This window comes from Glycine soja, chromosome 11, assembly GCF_004193775.1.
Source record: "Glycine soja cultivar W05 chromosome 11, ASM419377v2, whole genome shotgun sequence".
Lineage (NCBI taxonomy): Eukaryota > Viridiplantae > Streptophyta > Magnoliopsida > Fabales > Fabaceae > Glycine > Glycine soja.
In genome coordinates this window covers 49500611-49528199 of record NC_041012.1, presented here as the reverse complement: position 1 = coordinate 49528199, position 27589 = coordinate 49500611, and the positions used below count along the sequence as shown (strand labels likewise).

Here is a 27589-nt window from a genome sequence, read left to right as displayed (position 1 = left end):
AATTTTAAACTGTCAAAAATAATTTTAAAAAAATTAAATTAAAAAAAATATTTATGACAACATAAAATCATCACAGAATTGTAACACCATTAATACAAAGAATAAAAAAAATTAAAAATAACTTTTCAAAAATTTGAAGGATTAATAAAAATAATTTTTTAAGGACAAAAAGTAATTATCCAGATTTAAAAGACTAAAAGCGCGTTTAAGTCAAAAACCTAATCCCTCAAAATACTAAAACTTATTTAAAGTGTTAACCTTTCTCAACAAATGCCATTGTATACATACCAAACTCAAAAAACTGAAAATCAAACCTAATAACATTTAAAAGACAAGATTATTTATCAATTATGTACATGTACCATGTTAGTCAAATTTTCCAATTGATTCTAGCAAGAATACACGTTACAAATGCCACCAGGATATAATAAACTAAGCTTCGATTTCCTAATTTAAAAGTAAAAGTTTTTGCAGCCAGTTTAATAATGTTTCCCTGTCACGCACCCAAGAACTTTGTGTTTCTAGTATTGTCTGTTTAGTTGCATACTTAAATTCTGCTAATCGTTTCTAGAATAGCAGTCAGTTCACCAATTCACCATGCTTCGTCTTAACCGCCAGCCAGCCATTCATGATTCATTGCATCCCAGAGAAAATTTGGCAGACAATTAATTACATATATACATGTTAATATATCTATAATTAGAACAAAGCGTTGGGAAAAGAAAAGAAAAAAAAACTACTGACATCGGCATCAGTACTACAATATTTTTCCCGCCAAAATTTATGTAAGAATCTCTCCCAACTAGGGAGAGAAAACAAGAAAAAGAAAAAGCTATGTCATTGTCTATAAGGCTGGAGATGTGGTGCAGGTGCTCGTATCTGACCTACACCAGCTTGAGGATTTCCAACTGGCAAAGAAATGGTGTCAATAATTGGTGATCTTGCAGAAACATTGTGGGAAAATCCTGATGCACTGTAACCAGCCCGTATAGGTGTTACCATATGCTGAGAGCTAGTCGTGGTGGAGGAAGAAGAACCAGCAAGCAGGGAACGCCAACTAGTACTTTGTTGTTTTGAAGGCTGAAGCAACTGCTGCTGTGCGAAACCTGAATCTGACATTAAAACAGTAGTAAGGAAAGACTCAAAAACTGAATACCCAGTGCTGCAAGCATCCACATTTAGTTATATACTTATATGCATGTCTGCTAATTAGCAGAATACATAAAAACACTCAGACATGCGTAAAAGTACATTTATAAGGCCATAAACTGATCACCTTTCCTGATATTATAATAATCCCCTAGACCGTAAAAAAAAAACTGCTAATACAGTCATTATATAGCATTCATTAATTTCAGACTGACTTTTTTTTCCCCCAAAATTACAGATCTATAATTTAGCCTACGAAAAAGGAAAACAGAAGGTGCTAACACCAAAATCTCTGAAGTGAGATTAGATTTTCATGTCAAGTCAGGGTAATAAAAGCAACAGTAAAATTTAGATCTCTAAACAAAACCAACATACCTGGCAGCATTCCTGATGTACAAGATGGTTTAAGAGTCGAGCATTTAGACCTAAAAGCAGCTGCCAAGAACTTATTCATATGAACTACATTACGATTTGTATCCAGAGTCGTCTTTCTTTGTTTAAATTCAACTTCAATTCCTTGAAATTTAACATCATACTTCCTACGGAGTTCCTCTAATTCCTTTTCAAAATCAGTTTTCAACTGCGATTTCTGCTCCAGCAAGAACAATATTATAGTAATCACAAAAAGTGAAACATTAAAATCATTACAGCAATGAAATATAAGTAAACCAGAAACTAACCTTATCTTCATAGTTTTTCACTGCTTGTTCTGTTACTTTTTGTATTCTATCCAATTCATTGTTGAGCGGATCATAGCTTAAATGCACCATTCTGGAAGATGAATGGGTTTCAGCTTGCATATTTTGATAATTTATCTCCAAAGGAGTCGACAAATTTGTTGTGTCTGCAGATTGCACTCTTACTTCACTAGGTGTAACTGTATTAGGGTCTGAATTTGAGGCAGGGTGCACAAAAACTTCATGTGAATGAGAATGTGAATCAACTTCCAAATTTGAATCAGGTTGCACGTCTTGATTTGGAACCACAGTTGGCTGATGTTCAAGTTCGGTTGTGAAAGGTAAATTAGTTGAATCCAGATGGGAAGAAGGGAGCTCTGCAGATGATACTTGTTGCACCTGCTCCACAGGCTTCACGATCAGTGAAACATGATTGGATTGATCAGCGGGTGCAACATCAACTGCACTAGATAACAGTTCAGGTTGTCTGGAAGAATGCAACATTTCCCCAGATATATCATGGTGAGGAGAGGACTCCACAGATAAATGCTGCACTTGTTCTGGAGGATCCGTGACATTAACTGTTCTAGATACTGGAGTCCCCTGGGACAATTCTGTCATGGTTTTAGGTGCTCCTTCCTGCTGGTCTGATGTGGTTCTTTTATCCCCCAACACAGCATTTGTTAAATGCTCTATATCATCATGAAAATCAACTGCTGCTGGAATACTCAAAGGGACTCCGTTGGTAGTTTGTTGCTCCAAAAGTGGATTTGGAATGGAAATTGTATTCGGACCATCACTTGAACTAGCAGCTTGACAAGCCCTTGGTGATAAAACTCTATCTAAACCTTGGACATCTAATGGGCCCCCAGAATTTTGGTTCTGTGGACTCAAAAGGGTATTGTTATCTGGACCATTACTCAGTCTTAATTCTCTATCTGAAAGTTCATTTACAGCACCTCCATCAGATTTTTGTTCCATGGATGAAGGAGGATTCGCAGCAGTACCAGCCAAATGATTTTTTAGACCACTGTCAGGCAGTACTTGATCACAAGTCTGCAAGGATTCAACCCCAGTTCCAAGTTCCTTTGAAGCAATTATGCTTAGATATTCATTGTCGGCCCAAGATTTCACATCTTCTACCCAAGCAGCCTCCTTATCTTGAAACTTCTGTATTTCAGCTAATTGCTTGTCCTCAAGATCCTTGAGACATGAATCATGGTGAAATTTTAGTTCTTCAATTCCTTTTTCATATTCAGTATTCAAAACCCTGAGCTTTTCCATTCTTGTAACATCATTGGGAGAGCAGGATCGAATAACAGCAGACTCTATTTTGTACCTTTCCTCAAATTTAGCCTTTTCTTCCTCAATAGCTGCTCTCAACCTTTGCTTCTCTTCTTCTTGCAAAATATGTAGCTTCTTCAGCTTCTTTTCACACTTCTTCTGAATTTCTTTAATACTTTTGGACATATCTTTTTTGAACAATTCAACCTCTCGTGCAACTCCTGTACAGGAATATGCCCTGTTTGATGGTCCAGATGCTTTTGGAGAACCGGTATCATGATAATTTCCTGTACGGTATAAAAATATTTTCTTCAAACAACACAACATAGAACAAATGTAGTCCACCTCTTCTTTCTTACACTCAAAGTTCAAATCTTGTATAAGAGAAGCAATGGGGTCAAGTTTGTGTTTCAGCAAAGAAGCTGCAGTCCAACACTGAAATTTGCATAATAAAAGGAAAGATGGTATCAGTTGACACATACTGAATGCAAGAGGAGTGGCTAGTGACACTCTCTCTAACACTCTTTCTTTGATTGATTGAAATTTATTGCAAATCACCAATTTTGGCGGGTTCCACATCTAAATCAGGAGAGAGAATAATCAAATGTGATGTGGGACCCACTAGAATTGGTGATTTGCAATAAATTTCAACCAATCAAGGAGAGAGTGTCAGAGATAGTGTCGCTAGCATTTCTCCAAAATGAAATTAGGTGAATACATGCATCTCTAAGAAGTCGGGAAACAAGAGTCCTGCAAACCAATTCACAAGACTATTTTACGTACTCATAACAAAGAATATACAAAAAAAAAAAAAAAACATAATTGAACTCCAAGTAGTAAGATTAGATCTTGTATTTGGGTTATTAAGATGGTAACCAGATGGTAAGCAAGAGAGAAAAATAGAGCAAAATTCCTTAATAACCCCCTAAAGAAGAAGAAAAATGTTATTTGTACAATGATTCATACAATAGTTTGTACAACAATATTTTGTGTTTATCTCTCTTGCACATCTTCATCCCTTCAAAACAGATAAATGTCATCTGCATCTACAACTACGAGTATAAGGCTTTGAGAGGTACAAAGCAAGGTCAGTACTCAGTAGTCAAGGATTTCACACAAACCTACGAAATTGATTACCAAGAGACCTTTGCCCAGTTGCAAAGATAAATACAATCTGGGTTATACTATCTCTTGCCACCAATTACGGCCAGGAATTACAACAATTGAACATGAAGAATGCTTTCTAATATGGGGAGCTTGAGGGGGAAATTTATATGGAGATCCCACTGGGATATGACAACAGTGTTTCTGCCAATTCTATTTGCAGGCTAAAAATGACATTAAAACAATCCCCGAGTATGGTTTCGAAGATTCCCTAAGGTTGTCATATGGTACAAACAAAGTCAAGGAAACCACACTTTATTTTTGACTTCAAGGGGAGTGGCTGTGTTGTTAGTATATGTGGGGAATATTATTGTAACCGGTGATGATTGGAAGGAACAAGTCTTGAGCCAAACTCTAGCAAAGGATTTTGAGATGAAAACTCTTGGGAAGCTAAAGTATTTTTTGGGTGTCTCACTCCAAGAAATGTATTTTCATATCACAACAAAAATGTCACAAATTTGCTCCAAGACAACTAGACAAGACAGCTTTAAACCTGCAAATACCCCCATAGATTCTAACCTTGAATTGAGTAATTCAGATGATGGTGCAGCAGTGAATAGCGAGATGTATCAGCATTTGGTTGGAAAACTAATCTGTCTCGCACAAGGCAAGATACTGCATTTGCTTTAAGTTTGGTTGGTCAATTTATGCACTTCCCAAGAGAAGTCCACTTACAGGCCACTCAGAATTTGCAGTACCTTGAAGGAACCCAGGGAAGAGGAATTTTATATAAAAGGAATGGAAATGGAATTCTTGAGGCTTACACTTATGATGACTATGCAAGGTCAGTGACTCACAGGAGGTCTGCTACTGGATATTGCACCTTTATTGGAGGAAATTGAGTAACTTGGAGAAATAAAAAACAAAATGTTGTTGGTCTAGTGTAGAACCTAAGTTCAGAGCTATGACATAAGGTATCTGTTAACAACTTTGGCTGTAAATTAAATTTGAAGATTTGAGGCTTAAGAGGATGGACCTATGAAACTCTACAGTGATAATCAGCCATAAGCATTGCTCATAATCCAGTTCACCATGATTGAATGAAGCACGTTGAAGTGAATAGGCATTTTATCAAAGAAAAGCTCAAATGCAACTTGATTTGTACTACGTACGTGCTTTCACAAAGTCAATTTGCACATATTCTTGCCAAAGGATTATGAAGTTCAGATTTTGAAAGAATTGTATGCAAGCTAGGAAGGGAAAACATCTATTTTCCAGCTTGAGAGTGTTTGAAATAGGAGCATTTTAGGAAATGTAAGTTTCTTTAATGTTTATTTTTTCAAGTAGCCTAGATACTTGGTATAGCTAAATTCAGTGCATCTTAGGAAGCAGTAGTATCTTAATTGTTCTCTAGTAAATTGATTTAGCATAGACTATCCTTGTAATACTCTTGAATATAAATAGACCATTCTGCAGGGTGGAAGATACATCATACATCAAGCATATTCAGAAAAAAAAATTGTTTCTCATTCTTCCACAAATATAAAGCCATTCATATGTCTTCACCTAATAGCTTAAGTTTTTGAGATGGTTCATGACCCTGCCTTGTACTTTAATTCTAGCCTAAAAATCAGATTATTTCAAGTAATAAGTACATAATGCAGTGCTCATACTCAAGTTTGACAATTTCCACAAAATGTTACTGTAGGAAAGGAAAAAAAAGCCAAGACTGTAAAAACAATCAAGAAAAAAAAGGATCAATTTTCTTTAAAAAAAACAAAAGCTATGCCAGGCATCAAAAGATAAGGCAACAAAAGGAAGGAACAAGGATGCAATACAAGAAAATGCTAGAAAATATTCTTACCAGAGATAATTGAAAAGCCTGTGATATTGAAAACGGTTCCCTATTGACATCGTGATTGTTCATAACATATTCAAGAAAATTATCAATCATTCTCTTGACGTTATCCTGCATTACACAGATGCCACCAGAACATCAATTCAGATTAGGTCAGATTGACATATACAAACACAAATTTTGCCAAACCAATTATGATATACAAAATTATAAAAATAATTCCTTGGGGGAATGCAGGGTTAAATTAGAAGAATTGATGGTAAAATTAATTTTCAATGTCAAAATCACTGGGATACAAAATTCCACCTTCCTTAGGCTTGGCTTCTGCATTCTTGATAATGAGTCATAGTTTCAATAATAATAGTTAAAGTCATCATCCATATCGTATTTCAATGTAATCATTACTCAAAGGTTTCATAATCTAACAAAATTAATCCATCAATGACTCAAAAGCACTCTCCAAGAAAACTAAACAATCACCAACACACCCTAGAGAAATCAGCAACAGAGATCAATAACATAGATAAGATTTCATTAACTTTTTTCTCCTCAAATTCCTTCCACTACTTTATAATTATAATAATATTTATAAAAAACATGGGCCCGATAGGTCTAGAAAAGGTAAAAAAAAGTCTCCAACTATGATTAATTCAAAATTTATTGACATCTTCACCTTAGTTACCATTCCCAATCCATTATCTTCCTTCCACTTCTCTAAGCAATCTCCTTAGTCCTATCAGTTCAAATTTTAAACCTCATAATTTCCCAATTGATACATCACTGTTGGGTTTTTACCCAGCAAAGATTACTTCAGAACAGACAATCAGAAATTCAAGTAAAAAATAATTCAATTTATCCAATCTCTTTCCCTTCAACCTTAGCATTTCCAATTTCATATCAGTAGCATTTCATTCCCACTTCATTATAAGCCTAAAATCACAAGTTTCACACCATACCATCATCAACATAACAACATTAAAGGCAGATTTAGTAATCTATCCTAATATCAGAATCTCAACAGGAACATTATCTATTGAAGAGACTAGAGGTTGTGAAATGCTTGAGTGCTTAACCCACTCAGCTGATCTATATTTATATAGACTTAGGGAGTAAATACAATGTGAAATTTACAAGAATATTAATGAAGTTCTAGTACCTATGTACGTGCATGTGAATTCCTAGATACATGAATATGTGATTAACTAGGTACATTAATAACTATTCTTTGTTGGAACAAGTACCCATAAAATGTGTGGAACAACTACCCATACAATGTGTGTAATTCCAACACTATCAAATCAACAAAATTCTGAAGGCCTTTTACATTAAATAATGTTGCTGAACTGCCAATACTTGTATACAATCACATTTAATCAACACAAACAATCAAGTAATTAAAATGCAACCACACTGAGGGTAAAGGACCAGAGCAGTACAACAGAAATAAAACTTAACAAAGAGAAAGCATGTTGCATACTGGAAGAAGAAGAACATCACAAAGCTTTCTGATCTCTGGCTTCAGCAAAAGAAGTAAGCTCCTCTGCTCATCATGCTGTCTACTTTTTGGCTCAGATTCAGCATTATTTCCTTGAGATCTATCTATCATTTGATCAAGCAAACAGAATAAGTAAGGACCATAATTGGCATGGGAATGGATTACCAACACAAGTAGGTGAACTAAGCTAGAATTGAGAAACATTACCCAATAAATCTTCAGATGTTCCTGCAAAAGTATGTAATGGTTTCAAAGGTTATCATAAAAACAAAAAAGGTTTGCAATTATTCTCACTATTGATCAACTTTGATGAAAGGTCATAACAAAATAGAAGTAACAAATGTAGCCACTAACCTGCCTTGATTCCATTGGATAACTTTTCATCTTCAGATTTTGAAGAAGGCTGTTCAACAATATTGTTGCTAATTTTCCTGCGCTTCTTTGATGCTCCTTCATTTACAAGATCAGGCCCATTGACTGAACCATCAAAATGATAAACTTTCTTCCGGCTTCGCTGAGATGAACTATTTAAGTACTTCCACTGAAACTGTTTTCCCTCCAAAAGCTTTGTCCAAAAAATTTGGGTTGGCTCTTCACCAAGTACCCTAAATTTTAGCTCACCAAGCAAAGAAGAATTTGCATGGTATGTTGCCCCATTTTGCTGTACTTTCAATAAAGTTGAACAGTTGCTTGAATCAATATGTTCTCCATCCTGAGATAGTAGGGATGAGAACTCATGCATTGCTTCTTTCAAAAGTGGTTGCCCAAACAAGGATTTCACATTTGATGAAGAAATTTCACCATCATGAAAAACTTTCAATTCGTCAAATAGACAAGAAGCACCCCACATCAACAGCATATGAAAGATAGTCCAGTTTGGTGAATTGATGTCAAATATCTTACATTGCTTAGAAAGGATTAAGGCTTTTTCTTCAACAGTGAAAGATGAATATAAACGGAATATTTTTATCAATTCAAACTGTGAATCAAGAGTTAGTTTCTGAAGGGATCTTATATCATTCATTGGGTTCCAATCACTATCAAATATAATTATAGAATCAACTGACGACAACTTGATGCTTGGAAGGCAAGCACATGTTTCCAACAAAAACACAAATCGTCTGTTGTTCTTATCATTAAATTTCTTCATGGCGGCATGCTTCTTGGAAGGCGGAAGACTTTTATCAATCCGTTCATACGAATCTGAACCAAATTTTGGTCGCAATAGGTCTTCCAAATAATTTCCTATAACCCTTCCAGAACCTCCAATAGACTGTAAATTCAGCATTAAATTAACACGTCAATGAACTATCTTCCCATGATGTCATGATGTCATGATCTCATGTACTAACAGACACACATACAAATGATAAAATCAAAGACAACAACTAAAACAGACCTAAACAGAAAAAATGTAACCTACAGCCCTTAGTGATATTGTATCTATCGAAAAAATCTTGTTAACAAGCTTTTCGAATAGCCCTCACTCATACAATCCTAAACAATTTTCATAACTAAAGAAAACAGATGAAAAATTGACTAATTGAGAATTAAGAACATGCCAAAATATATAAAAAGAAAATAACTCTAATTAGAGAATGATAATGTGTGTTGAGATATTTGGTATAATCAGATTATATTGAAATTTATGTAATTAAGGAAATTCGCCACTCTTGCCATTATTTCCCTAGAATGATTGATTCTAATTACTGGTTCTAATCCCTAAATTTATGGATTGATTGTCTCATCCGTGTATATAAATATGATATTGTTATCCCTAAAATTATGTCTCATGTCATTCTTTTCTCAACTTGGTATCAAGATTCAAGAGAAACAATCAGAATCTTTTCTTTCTTTCTCAATCTTGGACACTCAGAGTTCAGTTCATTGGGTTTCAGCTGCTGCAAGCACTGGCCCTCTATCGGTAGCTCTCAGATGTCCAAGACAAAGCCTCCATCCATGCCACTAACAAGGCACCCACCAAGCTCTACCACCAGATTCTGCTTCATGCACCCACATGCGCAGTTTTTCAGGTGGCCATCATTGAGTGTGTGATAGAGGTCTAAAAAGATGAGGCTTGAGGCTACATTAGAGTCAAATAGTAGATAAAGGAATTGTGTAATTTTGGTGTTGGGCCTATGTTGGACTTTTTATTTTTATGTAATTTTGTGTTTAGCTTGTTGGGCCTATGTGTCAAATGGGTCTTGGTGGACTTTAGGTCTATAGTATAATAGGAAAAATGTTAGCATTGTTATTAGTTTTGACTCATTTTGGAAATGAAGCTTTGTGAGAGGAAACTCTCTCTTGGTTCTTAGGAACTACCCTTGGTTCTTATCTTTGAATTTCCTAAAATTCAAAGTAGTGAATCTTCCCCTCAACTTATCAATCTTAGGATTGTGGCGTTCTATCATTTCTTATCTCAATCCATTTTTCTCCTTTTGATTTTCTATATTTTTCTAGAAAATTACCTAAAGAAATTTGTTTGTGAGATGCTGAATTTGTGATTCAATTTTGGGGTTTGTATCAGTGTGTGAGACGTACCCACCACCCTCTTGACATCATCTAACCTCATTGTTTTGTGCCGGATTCACCTTGGTTGACAGTGTCCTGTTCTTCTCCTTATTCCACCCACCACCCATGATTATCAGTGATGGGGAGGGCGCATATCCAGTATAACCCACTCGGAGTCTGGGAGTATGGTGAGTTCACAGGCAAGGATACTTGACGTGGGTATATCACTATTAGTTTTCTTTCTCTGTTTCCTGATATTTGGTTACTTGCTGCAAGAATTAAGTTACCACTGATTTTAACTACCACTCCACTGGAGGGTTATATGGGAGTTGCTCCTATTCCACCACCTCCTGAGGATCAGCTGATAGCTGATGTCCATCCTGCACCATTTGTACGGTACTTCTATTTGCCGCTATCCCTGTTAGCTACACATGTTCCTCATTCTTCCTCTGGATCCCGATCATTTTCACCTGTCTGAGTCAGGCATGGTGAATGGATGGTTGAGTCTCTCTGCTTCTTCCAGAAGTTTTGAGCAACCTCAGCAGGGGTCAGATACCTAACGATCATGTAGACAGTGCTAATACTAGCATGGGGGATTCAAAGGCAACTGAGATCGACCACAACAAGGACTCTTTCTAGCTAATGAGACTTCTGACTCTTTGAATGACTTCTGACTCTTTATAAAATATTTAATTAACTATGCAATTTGATGTGAATTAAGTTTTGAGAAAAAGAAAAATTTTACTCTAGGTTTTAACTTAAGTAACTAAGTGTTTTCTAAATAAAATCAATTAATAGGAATATGAAACCTAAAATAATTATGTTATAAGTCAATGTGATTGGGTATCACACAGTTAGCGAGGTTAGTCAATTCATGCATGATCTAAGAGAAAAGCACTTTCAAGCTATAAATAGAATTATCAAGTATTTAAAGACCGCTCCAGGAAGAGGACTTCTACTCAAGAAGAAGGGGAGTCTATCTATGGAAATATACACAGATGCTGACTATGCAAGGTTGATTATTGGTAGGGGGTCCACCACAGGATATTGCATATTAGGTGGAAATTTGGTGACATGGAAAAGTAAAAAGCAAAATGCTGTTGCAAGATCAAGTGTAGAAGCAGAATTTAAAGTCATGACTCAAGGGGAATGTAAATTGTTGTGGATGAAGATTATTCTCAATGACCTCAAAATAAAGTTTGAAGCTCCTATCAGAGTATTTTCTGATAATAAGTTTGTCACCAACATTGCTCACAACCAAGTTCAACTTGAAAGGACAAAACATGAAAATAGATCGACATTTCATCAAAGAAAAATTAGGCAGAAGACTTATGGATATAATGTATGTCCCCTCAGGACTCCATATTGGCTGATGTATTCACCAAAGGACTTCCTATAGAGCGGTTTCAAGATCTCACTTGCAAGCAAGGAAGGATTGATATCCATTCATCAACTTGAGGGGGAGAGTTGTAATTAATAGAATTTTAATATTAGTCTTTTCAGATTCTTAGGCTCTTTAGAGTTATAAAGTCTTGTCTCTTAAGAACAGAACACTATAGTAGTGAAGTAGAACAAAGCAACCTAGGCAGCTACAGAAATTCAATTGTGACAACAGTCATCAAAGGCAAAACCCATCTCCCTGCACCCACACCCCAATTTTCTGAGGTATTGAGCCCATTTTTGTGGTATTTTCATGATTTGCTTTCTTTTTACATCACGAACATATTATGATTTGATGCAAAACACATGAATCGTGGCATCAACTTGTTTAGAAGAAAAAAAAGTATAACCTCTGTTTCATTTCTCACATCTGGCCTAGCTCACAAGCATTGTTTCCAGCCAACCCCAGTATTTTCCAACAGACCCACTACTCTCCAGCATCCAGATCTATCTGTTCACTCTGCTCTTTGCTTGCAAGCCTTTGCACTTTATTTTTCAACTCCTTTTGTCCCTGTTCACACGTATCCAGTGTGTTCTGTTTTTTTTTCCTATTAATTCCATATTTTGTTTTTTTTTACTTTATTCCATTGTTCTCATGCCAGTTGATTATGAGCATGTCGATAATTTTGAATATTTTTTTAGCATTTATACATGTATAATATAAATATAAATTATTGTTCTGTATCTAATCTTTGATATGAAGTTCAACTTCTACAGCATTTTTTAGGTCATCCTCTCCTCACCATTGATTGAGGATTGATAACTATGAAGCTAAAGAAACTAATAGATGATAATGTAATGATGTATTCGGAAGACAAGACAGTCTGCAAAATGTGTACCTGAAAAAGAATGAGCACCCTTAAATCATTCTTCCTCAACTCCTCAAGCATCGAATCAAGAAGTTGCAACTTGCCACTTGCTTTTAAATCAAAATCAAGATACTCAATTGGTTCGAGACCCTTGTTAAGAGAAGGTTGCAGTTCCGGACCAACAAGATAGGGATGACTACAACACTGTCAAGAAATACCACAATAAGAAATGAATCTGTTAAGAAAATTTACATACACTTGACACTTGACAGCTTTGGAGTTAATTAAGAAAAGTAAAGGAACACCAAATCAACTATAAAAAATACATGTTTGTTGATCAAATTCATTTTAATTTTCAATTAGCAACACCAAAACAGCATCATACAATATACAGAACAAGATTTTAAACTTAAAAATAGATTCAATTTAAAATCATATCAATTATCAATTAATCAAGCATGTATCCAATTGATATGCCATACTCAAATTATAAATATCTCACTCACTAGTAAGAAATTATTAACAGTTTACCACTAAACATCTAATAATTAAGATGGTGCAGCCAAATATTGCAGCATAAAAAAGCTAGAGTCTAAACCTAAACCAACTTTATATTGTCTTTGATATCATGTAATGCATGCAACTTATTCAGAAAGTACAGCCTAACCTTTCGGGTAGAAATAAGAACATCACGAACTGCCTCAACACTATCAACCTTTGATGAGGAGCGAAGAATTGAAGCATTTGAAAGTAAAATAGAACAATACTGTTCAAGCTGCAGATTAGATATTTGTACAGGAACCCAATACTCAACAAAACTAAAGGAGTCAGATTTGCATCTGTATCCAATATGACTTGACAACCTCTCCTTTAGTTGAGTAGCACTGCTATTGGAATTAGTTATTAAACCAGATTCTTTTTCATTATCAATTTGAGAATCCTTCTGCAGCATGCTTGCATCAATATAATGTCCATCTTGAAGCTGATGACAAATACAAAGAGATCAAAGACTTACCCACAGATAAGCATAAATAAACATTGAAAGAAAGAAAAAATAACACACACACATATATATATTTATATATACATTGTTAGTAGCTATTGTTTTAAAATATTTTACCATTTCTGATTTAAGGAAACAGGTTCTTTTGTCAGGATTCCAGATCATGGTTAATTAATTATTCATCTGTACTCTATAATTAACATTGTTTCACCGGATAAATATTTGTGGCTCACATGCATGCTAGATGTTAGTTAATACGTTTGAGCTTGATATACACTTTAAGGCCTTTTCTAACAAAAATTAAGCAAATTAAAGGGGAGGAGAATGATCATTAGTGTTTAACAGGCTCGACAAAGTGAAAGAAAATTAGACAGAAATTTGAAAAATCTGAGGGAGAGGTTCAGAGCTCTCTGTAATTGTGAGAAATGGTATTACAATTGAACTGAGTAGAGATTTGATATTTATAGAGGGATCTGAGTGCAGTTGTAGATAACTCAAAAACACCCTTCTAACAACTATCTGATTCAATTATGATCCTAACTTCTTACTGAAGCTGACTGCTTTAGTTACAGATAACTTCTAACAGAAGCTAACTACTTCAGTCACAGATTACATCACGTGCAGAATACTAACAATGAGAAACAAAGAATCCAACCAACCTCAGTTGCAGAAGGGATACAAGACTCCCTGACTGTAGGATTATAATCCAACCTGCAAAGTAAAGAACAAATTATTTAGGCCTGAAAACACCTAATAAGTCAAAATGCAGGTAAATCATCATGGAGTGGTCAACAAATACAAGGTGCGGATGCTACAAGTCCTGCAAAAGATTTCATACACATACTTTTACATATTTATGCAATCAAATACAGTATTAGCAAGGGTTTGGGGAATAGAAGCAAAAGGGACACTAGAGCTGCAGATGACTTGTGGCGAAGGAGAAATTATGTAGTAACTGGTAAGAATACCCAACACTTTCCAAAACCAACATGTTTGACTACAACACAATCTAAAAGGACAAAAGAAGCTTATTAGAGATATACCCGTTGCATTCCATAAACATTTCATGTGCATTTGTAATTTCAACTAATCTACAACTGTAATCAATTTAGTTCTCTAGTTTTCTGTTAGGAAACAATTACTGTTATAATTATCTGCTGAGTCAGCAGTTAGTAACACGGTTGTCCTATCTAATTCCTCCTCTTCCTCTACCCATCCAACTTTATCCTCTCCAAATACTACTTCTCCCTCTACACAATCTCCTTCATCTTCACCATCCAGACCAACAAATATATACACCAAAACAAAACACATGGAACTTGACATTTTCTTTCTTAGGGAGGTCCTCAACAAAAGTCTCATAGATCAACATACCCCAGCCCCTGATCCAAATGCAGACTTTCTCATCAAGCTCCTCTCTCCTCTTCAGTTTCTGGCCATACAAGACAAACTCAGGGTTGTTGGCAAGTTCTCCCTCACTCAACCACCCTGAGTTTGGGACAGTTGTATATTTTGTTGATATTTCAAAAGGTTAACATGTCTATTTAATTAAATGTAGAAAATCTTTTTTAAATTAATCTATTGTTTATTTAAAAAAAATATATTTTGTTTGACTTGGTCTTATTGAATTCGTCAGTTAGACTAGGTCTCATCTTATCTTTGACTTGGTGTTGGGTTTTTCATTATAAATATTTATGCTTCAGATGTTTTTTAATGAGCTCTCACACACACATCTTTTCTCACTACTTTTTCACTATGTGAATCCTGGGTTATTCTCATCAGAAAAGTTTGATAGTTTTGTTGCCCCAATTTATTATTGGGAAGAACTTGTTAAATCCTGGGAGACTTGGGCACCACAAGCAGATAAGTCCTTAGGGACAGTGTGTCTAACACACGTCTCAGGCTTAATTTGTTAGTAACCATACGTGTTTGTGATAGATAGGTTCGGGGTTCATAAATAGTTTGTGATTGATTGTGATAATGGACAGCAAGAACAACAGAGATATACTTGTTCCATTTCATGTGCATTTCATATACATTTGCAATTTCAACTAATGTACAAATGCAGATTATCTGAGTCAGCAGTTAGTCATACGGCTATGTCATATAAATTATAATATCACTGTACTTTGAAAACAATGGAATAATGGAATTCTAACAAATTCTCAAATCTCCCTCACTGTTCAACTCTCTCTGCTATCTCTTTTATCCTTGTTGCAATTTTATCAATGCTTAACATGAAATATCATGTGTTATATGAATAATATTATAAAAGAGATGTGTCATGTGATTATAATTCATGAATTTGAAAATACTCTAGAAACGAAATAATAAAAGAGATATGTCATACTAAATCAAGAATAATGGGATATATGACATATTGACATTGTTTCCCATCATTTTCAAACAAGTCACAAGTACCTTATTTGCTTGGAACATGACCCGTTGGTCCCCATAATATTGCCACCTAGTTGTGAAGGGCTACCACTATCAGGAACCAAGTTGCAGTAATCGCCCTTAGCCAACATGGCAGAAACATCTGAATCCATGCCCACCATGATTCCCTTTCTCTTAGAAGGTAACAATGTTTCACCACTACTATCATGCCCAACACTAATCCTAATTAAGTCTTCTTCATCCAATATGGAATTCCCTTTCTCTCTGAGGTAATCAGCCTGAATGCTTTCAGGTGCCAAACCAATCTCATAAGTTGCGGCAGTAGATGGTGCCAATGAACCTAGAGTGACGGTATTGTCTACTAGATCTTTCACAGGCACACTCAACCCAGAGTCAACTCTCGCCTCTTTTGATTTGCCATCTTCAGATGGTAGCACACCATTCTCGGAATAGCTTGACGGTAATGTTTCTTCTCTGCAACAATCAGGCTGAACCCTTTCAGGTAGCAAACCAGTCTCATAAAGTGTGGCATTAGATGGACGGTAAGTCCCCATAAGATTGCCACCTAGCCTTGACAGGCTACTAGCATCAGGAGTCAAGTTGCAATTGTCACCCTTCGCCAACATGGAAGAAACATCTGAATCCATATCCACAGTGATTTCCTTGCTCTTAGAAGGTATCAAGTTTTCACCTCTACGATCCCCAACACCGTTCCTGATAGAATCTTCATCCAATATGGAATTGCTTGACACTAACACCTGTAATGTTTCCTCTCTGCAGTAATCAGGGTGAAAGTTTTCAGATGCCAGACCAGTCTCATAAGTTGCAGCATTAGATGGTGCCAATGAATCTAGAGTCATGGTATTTTCTACCAGATCTTTCACAGGCCCACTCAACCCAGTGTCAACTCTCATCTCTTTCGATTTTCCATCTTCAGATGGTAGCGCAACATTAGATGGTGCCAATGAACCTTGAGCCATGGTAATTTCTACCAGATCTTTCACAGACCCACTCGACCCAATGTCAACTCTCATCTCTTTTGATTTGCCATCTTCAGATGATAGCACACCATTCTTGGAGATTTCTTCACAATCATGACTCTCTTTAGAGCACTCATCAATCTGGCCTTCACCATTGTTGCCACCTTGATTTAACTTATCGGTCCTATTAGGCTCTGCAAGGAAATCTTTCCAGTCAAGCAATTAAAAACGATAGACAATACAAACAAAACCTAATAATAATTAGCATGCCTCACTCGGAAAAACTTTGACTTATCTTCATTTTGATAAGTAAACAAAATAGCCAACAAGAGACTTGAAGAAAGACCAGGCATTACCAGCACCTTTAACAACTTTTTTTTATTGCATAGTGTACATAACATTAACCATCAAATTAGCACTGCTTTTTATTGCATTTAGATGTGTAACAAAAGTCAGGGTTCAACAAAGAAAAACAAAGTTGTTGAAATAAGAATGACACTAGGCATCTCACTGTATTACCTTCCTTTGGTAATTGAAAGAGAGACCGATACATACGAGCAGTCATTCTCTTTACTCTGATCCGGGGTGTTCCCAGATGATGTTCCTCAGTTCCATTTACTTCCTTAGCTTCAAATATCAACTGTTTCACACTCTTCTCTTTTTTTGGCTTAGGGTCTGAACTCACTGACCCTGAGCTTTTAGAATCAGAATAACCTGCAGAAGACTGACTCCTAGTTCTTCCAGATCTTCTCAAAGGACTTGGCATCTTTTTTTCAATCCTTCCAGATTTCCTTTTGTCGACAGGAGCTGGTGGTGCTCTATTTTCAAGTCGCCCAGACTTACGGGTACTTGAAGAAGGGTTAGGAATGTTCTTCTTTGATGATGTCTCTCTAGGAGACCTTCTCACACCAGTTGTATCTGATACATTAGGATGTGATTTGATTTTTCCCTTCTCACTATCCTGTGTCACCCTCCTGTTATTATTTTCCTCGTCCTTAGCATTGTGACTAGAACGAGTACCATTTACCATTTGTTTTGCTGAACACTGTGCGTGAGACCTACAGAATAATACTTTAGATCAGTAGGGAGACACGGAAACCATCAGATGGTCCACAAATGTCATTTGGCATGTGGCAAACTTCATCAAGATGAAGTACCCTGCATAATATCAATTGAGAAGGGCAATAGAAAGGATATAATCAAACTGAAATTCAGCCATCTATCATCATTCAAGTCAGAGTTTGCTCAAGTAGTACAAGGGAAAAAAACACTTATCTCAAAAACTAAGGCAACTAAATTAAGTAACTGTCTACATGTAGAAAATATATCAATCTCCACAAGACACATTATCCCAACCAACATAGATACAGAAATCCTCTCAAATGCAGATTGAAAAACGAACAAGATAAGCGAAATATGCACATGAAAGCATGAAAACTGCATGCATAATATAAAGATTTCGTATTATCGCTTCCCGTAACACCAAGGCAAATCAAGCATATGAAATTTATTAATTAAAAATAGGGAAAACGGAAGTATTGCTCAAAATGCAAGGCAAATCAAACAAAACGTAATGCAGAGAAATTTGAAGGGGGTTCAGCTTTCAGTGGAAAATTAAAATTCCGAACCAATGCGAGTATCCCTGCATACCCGCCACAAGTTCGGCTCAATAATTCAAACGAACCCTAATTCACTGCCAGCAGAATTTACAGAGACGATGATCACGAAGCAACGTAATGGAGAGTTCGAAGGGATTAAAAAACTAGAGCAAAACAGGTATAACAAAAATAAATAAGAAAAAAGAGTAACCTTATAACCAACCTGCATGAATCGTTAGGTTGAGGGATTTTAGAGTCTGGCGGTGTGTAAGCGAAATTTATGATTTATGATAAAACAAAAAGAGACAAATTTTGAGACGAGCACTTACATTCAACATATTTAGCCAATAAAAAAAAAAAAAAGCATTCAACATATTTATTATTTTATTTTACCACAGTATTCTTGGCTTTTTCTTTATTTTGGTTTAAGTCACAGGGTATCCTCCACGGGAGCTCGAATCGAGCGAGTACCACTATAGGCGAATATTTTCTCATTACTGATAGCACTTCAATAAATATATATAAAAAAAATATTCATGTTTTTTTTTAGATAAAGATACTTGTATCGTTTTATTCAAAATAAAAGAATAAATACAATCAAGAATATGCTGAAAAACATAATTGCTAGCAAGAAGATCTTGGCGTCCTAGAAGCGACATGATTCGTGTGCCTCCGAATGAAACTTGCCATGAAATTTGGAAAAGAAAAACTAACAACTCTACAATTAGATAATACTACGTGAAAATCAAAATTTCCACTAAAGTTTGCGAGTGAGCTATCCATCACGGTTTTGCAAACTAGCTCAAAAGTAAGATTAGATTCTCTAAGTTCTGTCATCCAAGTAATTGCCTGCAAAAGACTTCAAGCACCTCGCTCCTTTGCTTCTAGAATTTCATCTTGTCACATGGGAATAAAAATGGGTTGTACTTGATCAAACCCTACCTAAGCTTAGAGTGACTTGTTTAATATTTCTATGGCCAAGTCCGGACCAATTATCAATCACCAGCCTACTATTTAGGCTTTTACCTGATGTTTATATAAGTCTGTTAATGTGGCTTGTTAATCCATTTAAAATTTAAAAGTTTGTTTTATATTAAGAAGTATAATTTTTTTTTAATAAAGTTAAAGATTTTTATTAAGAATAAAAAGATAATTTTAAACCAGACTAAAATTAAATTTATCAATATATATTATATGTAACAGATTATCAAAATTTTTTAAGCCTTATTGTTACTGCTCATCTATGCTTATAAGAATTAATTTATTTTAAACATTTATCAATTCGTTAAAATAATTTTTTAATTTCATCAAAATAATTATAATATTATATATCATATCAATAATAATATATTTATTAATAAAATATTGTTGCTAAATGGACCAGTATGTGAAACTTAATAGATTTGTATAAATTGACTGAGTCATAGACCTTTAAGGGGTTGTTCAACCCACTTTCACCCTTATTATCACATTGCTTTTAACTACAATTTTGTTTTTAATGTTCATATAAAAAATAGTTAATTTAGTAAGTATTGTCTTTAGACATCAATATAAACAAAAAATATTAAAGATGATACTCAGGTTTTAATTAACTTAAAAATATTTTTGAAATAATGACAACAAATAGATTTTAATTAGTTTAAATTTATCTTTATTTTAATCTATCAGACTTTAGTTGTTTTTTTCTTATATTTAAATGCAAATTAAAGAAAGTAATTTTAAATTTGTCCTTAAACTATATATATTTCCAAATTTTCTCTCAACGTTAATGAGACATGCACCTATATCTTTTTCAAATACTTTTATTAACTTAATTCTTCTAATATATTTTGTCATTAAGAAAAGCTTGAAAGGCAGCCCTGCCGCTGCGATGGAAGCCCATTTCTATTGAGTATGCGGCCCTCCTACTTCCTGCCTGACAGCCCATTTCAATGTTTTTTTTTTCTCTCTTGAATCTAGTCAGGTTTACCTGTTTATTGTTAGTTTTTTCTTTTGTTTATCATTTGAGTTCGATCCATTGCACAATTATTTCTTTCATTTGTTATATTTCGCAACTATATTTTATGATAATTACACTGATGTATCTATTATAAGAATTCAATATAATCTAACAATAAAACCAAATACTTCCTAGTAATAATTAATTAATTAATTAAAACCATAGTTCTTAAACACAATTTTTTTTACAAAAATTTGGATTAATTTATTATATATTTTCACCAAAAAAAATTATAATTCTATCTTTTATGATTGGTCATGGCAACACAATAAACCCTAAATCCAAAAATTAAATTATTTTTCAAATCAAGGATAATTAATTCGAGCATTACCTTTCTTTGCTCATGCATTTGGGGATGGGTTGATTATGACTCCTAGATTGCTCTAAACATTTTTTAAAAAAAATTTCATCAAAATGAAACTTTGTTACTGGTCACTTTACTATTTTTTCTCTATTTTAAGTGATTTGTAAAAATCTTTTAAATCTAAAGTTGAACTTAAGATTATGTGAATAAATAACTTATTAGGATGGTTCTGACGTGAGAGGTTGAGGTTGATGCATGAGGACTTAAATTCAATCATTATTATTATTGTACACAAAAAAGCAATTACACCAACAAAAGTTGAGCTCAAAATAATTAATTTGTGAAAAATTAAATATTTATTGTCCGAGTTGTGGTTGGTGTTGAAAATTAATTAACCTCAAAGGATTTTGTTCACACTAAATATCTCTTGGGCTAGGGACCGAAATACTAATTTGTGTATGTTATTATTAAATTAAATATTTGGAATCATAAATTTGTTATCTATAATTTTATGGTTTTAAAAAATGTTTTTTTTTTGTTTCCAAAGTTTTATTTTTGCATCAAATAGAATTGATTTTGGAAGAAATGATTTTTTATTAGATAGAATTGATTCTTTTTTTTATCAGTAGATAAAATTGATTCTAAATATAGACTTATAAATTATATTTTATTTACGTTTCAAAAAATCATGTCCAAACACAATCTTTAAGCTATCTCTTTCAAAATTAATAATTTAAAAAATTATTTTCACCAAAATTTAAAGAAAAACACACCCCAAATAGTATCGTCCGGTTTTATGAGAAAAATATAGTTAGATATTTATTATTAATTATAAACATTTTATTTATTTTCATTTCAAAAAATAAAAAAAATAGTAAATAATCAAATAATATTTTTCTCTTATTTTTTTAAATACAATGAAGGTAAAAAAATGACAATATTTTGTGGTTATTAGTAAAAGTAATTTTTTTTTCAAATTACTTAGACATAACTTTAAGATTTGAAAACTCTTGGTATACACGTAATTGTGTGTAAACACAAGTAATCAATAAATAAGTTTACATTCTCTCATAAAAATTATTACATTAATTTAATGAAAAATAGTGACATGTCAAATATTATTGACTTAATTTTTCAAAAACTTGTGTTGACTCTCTCTCTCTCTATATAAGAATTCTTCCTTCATTTTGTCAATTAGTTTGGTTAAAGGTTTTGATTGATTTATTAATTATGGAAGTTAATTTCAAAACCTAACTGGGAAGCACTGACGAATCCTTTTAAATTAACTTCAAGTACTTGATTTTTTTTTTTGAACGATATGTAATGTCCATCTACAAAGTCAATATTTTACTACATATATAATAATTTGAACCTTTTCAACTTATGACAGAGCTGCACAGGACATTTACGTGGAGTATTTGTATGCTTATATGCTTCAATTTTATACCTTTCAGACAGTTGTCAAAATTGACGGTATTAAAATTCAATAATATTGGGCTGTAAAAAAGTACATTATATTTAATTTACATTTGGCTGAATTCAATGGTGACTTAAAATTAGGTTATTTTAGCTACTAATAAAAATCAAAATAATGATAATTATGTTGAATTTTAATTATTTCAATTTATGATGTTGATAATTCTGTTTAGATAAATTTAATTTTTTCTGTAAATTAAAAAAAACATTAAAAATTTTCAAGCTCATTAATTTAATTATTATTATTATATATAATATAAGTAATTTTAAAAATTTAAAAATAAATAAATATAAATATAAATATAAATTTACATATATCCGTACAGTGTACGCCCTAAAATTAATACTACCTTATTTTTCTCTTTATGTGTAGTGTTACATATGATGTAATTTTTTAATATTCAAAGAACGAAAGTACGAAACTATTAAAAATTTCTTCATGAATTCCCTGGTAGTTCATGTCAAATGTAGTTATGTAGACGCAAATTAACCAGTGAGTCGTGCACACGAGTTCATTTGAAAATAAAAGAAGTCATCGATTCTTCACAAACGTGATTGAAATTGATTTTCCCAAATTAAAATGAGTTTGAACGGAGAATTTTAATAGACGAGTTTAATTTTTTAAGTAAATTGTACAGTAAAAGAGAAAATTCCAGATCGTTTCCCGCTATATCTTAAATCCTTTAGATATCCTTATATCCCTAAAGATACAATATGTCAAATTAGACAATTAGGTAGTCATTAGTTAACAAGTTGATTCCTAAAATAGAAGATATACAATTTTAAAAATTATAAACGTAACCGTTTATTGAAAATCAACCGTTAGAATTTGAACAGGTTTAAAATTTGTCATATGTAATTGTATTTTATCATAATCTTAATTGTTAATTTTTTTAATCAATCAATATAATTATACTTTATTCTTTAAACAATAATTAACTTTGCAGAATCAAATCTACAAGGTAATGAAACCAACTTAATTATAAGATTTTTCCCCCAACATTTTTATATATATTGCTCTTCCATATATTTTATAGGAATAAATAATCTTACTAAAACCATAACTGTTAAATTGCTGTATATAATAATTTATAATAAATATATGTCATTAAATGTATAAGAACATTAATCAATCAATAATTCTTTTTGATCGGCTAATCAATAAATATTTGATATCAATTAATGCAATATAAGAACTTACATGATCGTTTATTGAATTTGAATATTTTAAATTTTAAAAATCTTATAAGTTTGATTTGAGACAACACATATATCTCACTTAAATTAATACATAGATGAAACTTTTTAATTAACTAATAGCTACTAGAATTAATTAATTTGGTAACTGTTGGATGAGATGAAGTAAAAAGGACCAGTAATTCATCTTGAGAATCAATAAGCATGTAAATCATTCATTAAATAAAAAACGTGTTTTTATATTATTCATTTCAGAACTTATAAATATTACTCGCTAAATGATGATGGTTGCGTGAAATGGAAAATTTAGAGAAAGTCTTGTTGTCAATGTGGTCAAATTAAATGATAGATTTTCCAATTTCAAAGCATTGGCCTACCTCCAATTCTCAGTTTCATATTTGGCTAACCTACCAGTGAACGCTTATAAATATAGGTATCAGAGTAGCCAGTACCACCAAACATCGATCTAGCAAATCAATTAGAACCTTTTATAGTTCTCTGAAGTACTTAACCCGAAATATATTACAATGCTTGCTACCTTGGTTTTGATTTGCTGTTTATTTACGGCATTTCTATTCCTCTCCTTACCTGTTATGTCTCAAGAAGTTGGTTAGAAATCGACTTGCTTTGTCGCTTTGTCTTTAATTAATTTGCATGCATCATTAGAAAATAATTCAATTATTATTATAAGCTTGTTATTTATGCTTTCAAAATTATATACACTTAATTTCTATATGGGAATGGCTTTTAATTTATTCTCGCAAACATCATTTTTTACTAGCTAGCCATGAGTTTTTCTTTGCTTAATTAATTTACATGTCCCGCATGCATATTAAAGAATTCTTTTATTGCAAGTACAGAAGATGAGAGCGAGTTTAGTTACGACGAAAAGAGCGAGAATGGACCATCTAATTGGGGAGACATACACCCCGAATGGAGTTTGTGCAACAATGGATCCATGCAATCGCCTATTGATCTATTGAATGAGAGGGTTCAAATAGTATCCCATCTAGGGAGGCTTCAGATGAACTACCAACCCTCTAATGCCACTATTAAGAATAGGGGCCACGACATCAAGGTGAATAAATAAATTAACTAATTAAATTTAGTTAGGACTTGTATATATTTATTGAAATCACCAAGGTATAACAAAGAACCTTCCAATGAAATGTTCTTATACTACTGAGTGCTTTGATTAATTGAGGTAAAATTGTTTGAACTTAATAAAAGGTTTTGATTATGTTAAATATTTGGAAGAAATTTTTTTGGTATGTATAATAATTTTATTTGATTTAAGTCTAATATTCTCGTGGTTGATAAAAAAAATGATATGTGTTTATGTCTCCCTAATTAATTAGAAATTAATTTCCATCCAACTAATTAACCAACTATTGGGTGATTTAATTTGTGTGTGAATGCAGCTAGAATGGGTTGCTGGCGCAGGCTATCTTCAAATTAATGAAACTGAGTACGTACTCAAACAATGTCATTGGCATTCTCCCTCTGAACACACCATAGATGGCAAAAGGTAAACATGCATTTATTAAATTAATAATATCTATTCAAAATTTCATATCCATATTTACATAGAAAGAACATGATTTTTTTCTTCTTCTATATATATACAACACAAAGCAACCACACTTCTATTTACCTAATTTACACTGGTATTATACCTGCAGTATGTATAAAAAATAGTTAAAGATTCAATTGCACTGCAGGCTTGATCTAGAGTTACACATGGTGCATGAAACTCCATCAGGACAATCTGCTGTGATTGGAATGCTCTACAAGATTGGAAGTCCAGATTCTTTCTTGTCATCGGTAATTAAATTGAATTTCTGTGTTTGTCACTCTCTCTCTCTCTCTGCATAAATGACTAAGTATGTAAGGACTGATATATATAATAAAAATTGGACTTGGACATGAAGTGATTAACCCTTGTTTATTCTAGTTAACGGATCATTTAAAGGCCATTTCTGATACAACGGAAGCAGAAAGAGTGGTGGGTGTAGTTGACCCTAGGCAGATAAAAATATTCTACAAGCAGTATTACAGGTATATAGGTTCACTGACAATTCCCCCTTGCACCGAGAATGTTTCTTGGACCATCATTAGAAAGGTACGTACATTTGCAAGCTAACTCTCTTTAATTTGTGGCATGATATTTTAAGACTTCAAGTTTTTATTTATACTTCAAGTTGTTTAACGATATGTAGTAGCTTTTTTTTTTTTTTTATAACTTGGTTTAAAATATTGTCATAATCTTACTGTGTTTGAACCTTGTTTAATATTTGATCAGATACAATCCGTTTCAAAGGAACAAGTTAGATTGCTTCGAGTCGCTGTTCATGATGTAAGTTAAAATGAAGTTCATTATCTCACGTAACCTTGGGACACAAAAGTAAAACCATGCATCATACAAACTTGAAACCTCTTTGTGATCAGCTGCTAGGATCATGATTAAGCTAGGAATAATTATTAAATGATACTCCACAGTTATAAGAGAGAATATTAGCTTAATTAATTAATTAGGGTCAATATAGATAATCAGCAGTTGAATATTAGGTAGTCTATATATGAAAGATCAATAATCATCATATCTCAGTTTGATTAACGACTCTCCTTATGAAAAAAAAAAGACTAATATAATTGTTTCTTGCGTTTTAAACTTGATACCTTTGCAGGAATCAGATACTAACGCAAGGCCACTGCAACTAATAAATAACCGCTTGGTGAAACTCTATGGGCGAAAATATACTATTAAAGATAAACATTGAAATTCAGGACATTTGCATTGCCGGTGCAAATCCGACCAAAAGGTTGACTTGTAATTGGTCGGAGAGTGAATGCGTTTCCACATGGACCATGAGATTGTTAATCCTTTTTATTTATTTTTTCTTTGACGGGGATGGATTGTTAATCGGTACTGTACTATATACGTTTATCTGTATATCTTTTAAGTTTTTATCCAATAACATTATTATTTTAAGCTATTCCCAGTATGTAACGTCAAATTTACAATAGCAACATATTTTCTTATACACAACAATGACAATATATAATGTGGTATTATTCTTATTACTTTTTTGAACTTGGATATTCATCGACAGATTAATTTAGTTTTATAAAAGACGACATCAATAAACAATTTAATAATTTTCTGTGGAAAGCTATGTATAATTTTATGATTTATAATATGTTTGGGATCTTTGTATGTGTGTTTATTGAGTTAAAGTTCGATTGATAAATATTTGATTATGGTGTAGGGTCATATAGGTCTCATACATGAGTGGTGAAAAATAAGATTATATATAAAAAGAGATATATAGATACTTGTATATTAGTGACGTGTCAAAAAATATTAATAAGCTACTACTATACCTCTTATATATATTAATCTTAGATAATTATTAAACTAACTTATAAATAAGCTTTTAAAGTCTCTTACCAAACACATTCATTTTGTTATATATATCAAGTTAAAAGGAAGTGAGAAAAGTAAATTTAAATCATAATCATAAGGGGTTAAATTTAAATAATAAAGTAGTTTTGTAATCATTAAACAAATTTTAATCATAATAATTCATGTATGTTTGTAAGGTTTAGATTTATTTTTCGTACCTTTATATATAAACAATTCCCTCACTTGACACGCTGTTCATATGTGTGTATATTTATAAAGTTAAAGTTTAATTGATAAGTGTATCGGATCATGGCGTGAGATCAAGTAATATAACTCATTGATAGACATTTTGTTACTATTATTATTCCCTTCACAGTTATCATTTTGACTACAAATATAAAAGAATGTAGATTTCTACAGTTTGACGAGATCCAGTTTTTAAAGTAATACCTTCAAAGATATGCTAAATCTTAGTGTATATTTAATTAGTTTTTATATTATATACTTGAATTGAGTACCTATCTTTATATACTTAAAATAGCTTAAACTATTGTTTGATAAAGTCTTTTTATTTTTCAGATTTAATTAATGTTTTAACTAATTCTATTTCTGTCTTAATCTCTTTTATATTCACTCTCTCACGCGCAATATAACAGTAGTTCTGTGCCGATGATATTGCATTGTGATACAAAAGAGAGAAGGTGTGACTAGGGCTTTTCCTTTGTGATAAGGTAGAAATAGCGCAATATATTAAAAGTTAAATTAACTAATTGATTAAATTTGGTGGACTGATTGGTCGTCATAATTCTATCAGTTTCAATTAGTTCTCATTTATTATATCGATTGGTTTAAATAGACATTAATGTAGTATTTGGAATTTCCATAGAGAGTAATACAAAATT

The 27589-nt window shown here is 32.9% G+C and overlaps 2 protein-coding genes across 6 annotated transcripts; one reads left to right on the top strand and one right to left on the bottom strand.

Moving 5' to 3' along the window:
* Window positions 1–598: 598 nt before the first annotated feature.
* On the bottom strand, window positions 599–19287 carry LOC114374035 (helicase protein MOM1-like). 5 transcript variants are annotated; one of them, XM_028331623.1, is made up of 13 exons: window positions 18699–19287; window positions 17227–17765; window positions 15752–16901; window positions 13990–14041; window positions 12995–13309; window positions 12358–12531; window positions 7922–8840; window positions 7775–7795; window positions 7550–7671; window positions 6079–6183; window positions 1830–3545; window positions 1525–1738; window positions 599–1112 (listed from the first exon to the last, which is right to left on the bottom strand). In XM_028331623.1, exons 2-13 carry the CDS (start codon window positions 17735–17737, stop codon window positions 838–840), a joined length of 5574 nt encoding a protein of 1857 aa, XP_028187424.1. In that variant the 5' UTR covers window positions 17738–17765; window positions 18699–19287; the 3' UTR covers window positions 599–837. The 5 variants fall into 5 exon arrangements, with proteins under 5 accessions (XP_028187424.1, XP_028187423.1, XP_028187422.1 ...); XM_028331622.1 differs by lacking the exon at window positions 18699–19287 and adding an exon at window positions 18529–18682 and having other exon boundaries at window positions 17227–17865; XM_028331621.1 differs by lacking the exon at window positions 18699–19287 and adding an exon at window positions 18529–18682.
* A 4461-nt stretch (window positions 19288–23748) lies between these two features.
* Window positions 23749–26298, top strand: LOC114374104 (alpha carbonic anhydrase 7-like). Its single transcript, XM_028331703.1, has 7 exons — window positions 23749–23890; window positions 24142–24359; window positions 24703–24809; window positions 25003–25105; window positions 25236–25403; window positions 25584–25637; window positions 25969–26298. Exons 1-7 carry the CDS (start codon window positions 23809–23811, stop codon window positions 26059–26061), a joined length of 825 nt encoding a protein of 274 aa, XP_028187504.1. The 5' UTR covers window positions 23749–23808; the 3' UTR covers window positions 26062–26298.
* The last annotated feature ends 1291 nt before the right edge of the window (window positions 26299–27589 follow it).

Excerpts from the sequence above, each read along its gene's own strand:
- LOC114374035 (XM_028331623.1), bottom strand. The coding sequence starts at position 17,737 with ATGGTAAATGGTACTCGTTCTAGTCACAATGCTAAGGACGAGGAAAAT. Across the intron at positions 14,042-15,751 it reads TCATGTTCCAAGCAAATAAG|GTTGGATTATAATCCTACAG; the intron begins GTACTTGTGACT and ends TTTACTTTGCAG. Across the intron at positions 1,739-1,829 it reads TGAAAAACTATGAAGATAAG|AAATCGCAGTTGAAAACTGA; the intron begins GTTAGTTTCTGG and ends TTGCTGGAGCAG.
- LOC114374104 (XM_028331703.1), top strand. The coding sequence starts at position 23,809 with ATGCTTGCTACCTTGGTTTTGATTTGCTGTTTATTTACGGCATTTCTA. Across the intron at positions 24,360-24,702 it reads ATAGGGGCCACGACATCAAG|CTAGAATGGGTTGCTGGCGC; the intron begins GTGAATAAATAA and ends GTGTGAATGCAG. Across the intron at positions 25,638-25,968 it reads TTCGAGTCGCTGTTCATGAT|GAATCAGATACTAACGCAAG; the intron begins GTAAGTTAAAAT and ends ATACCTTTGCAG.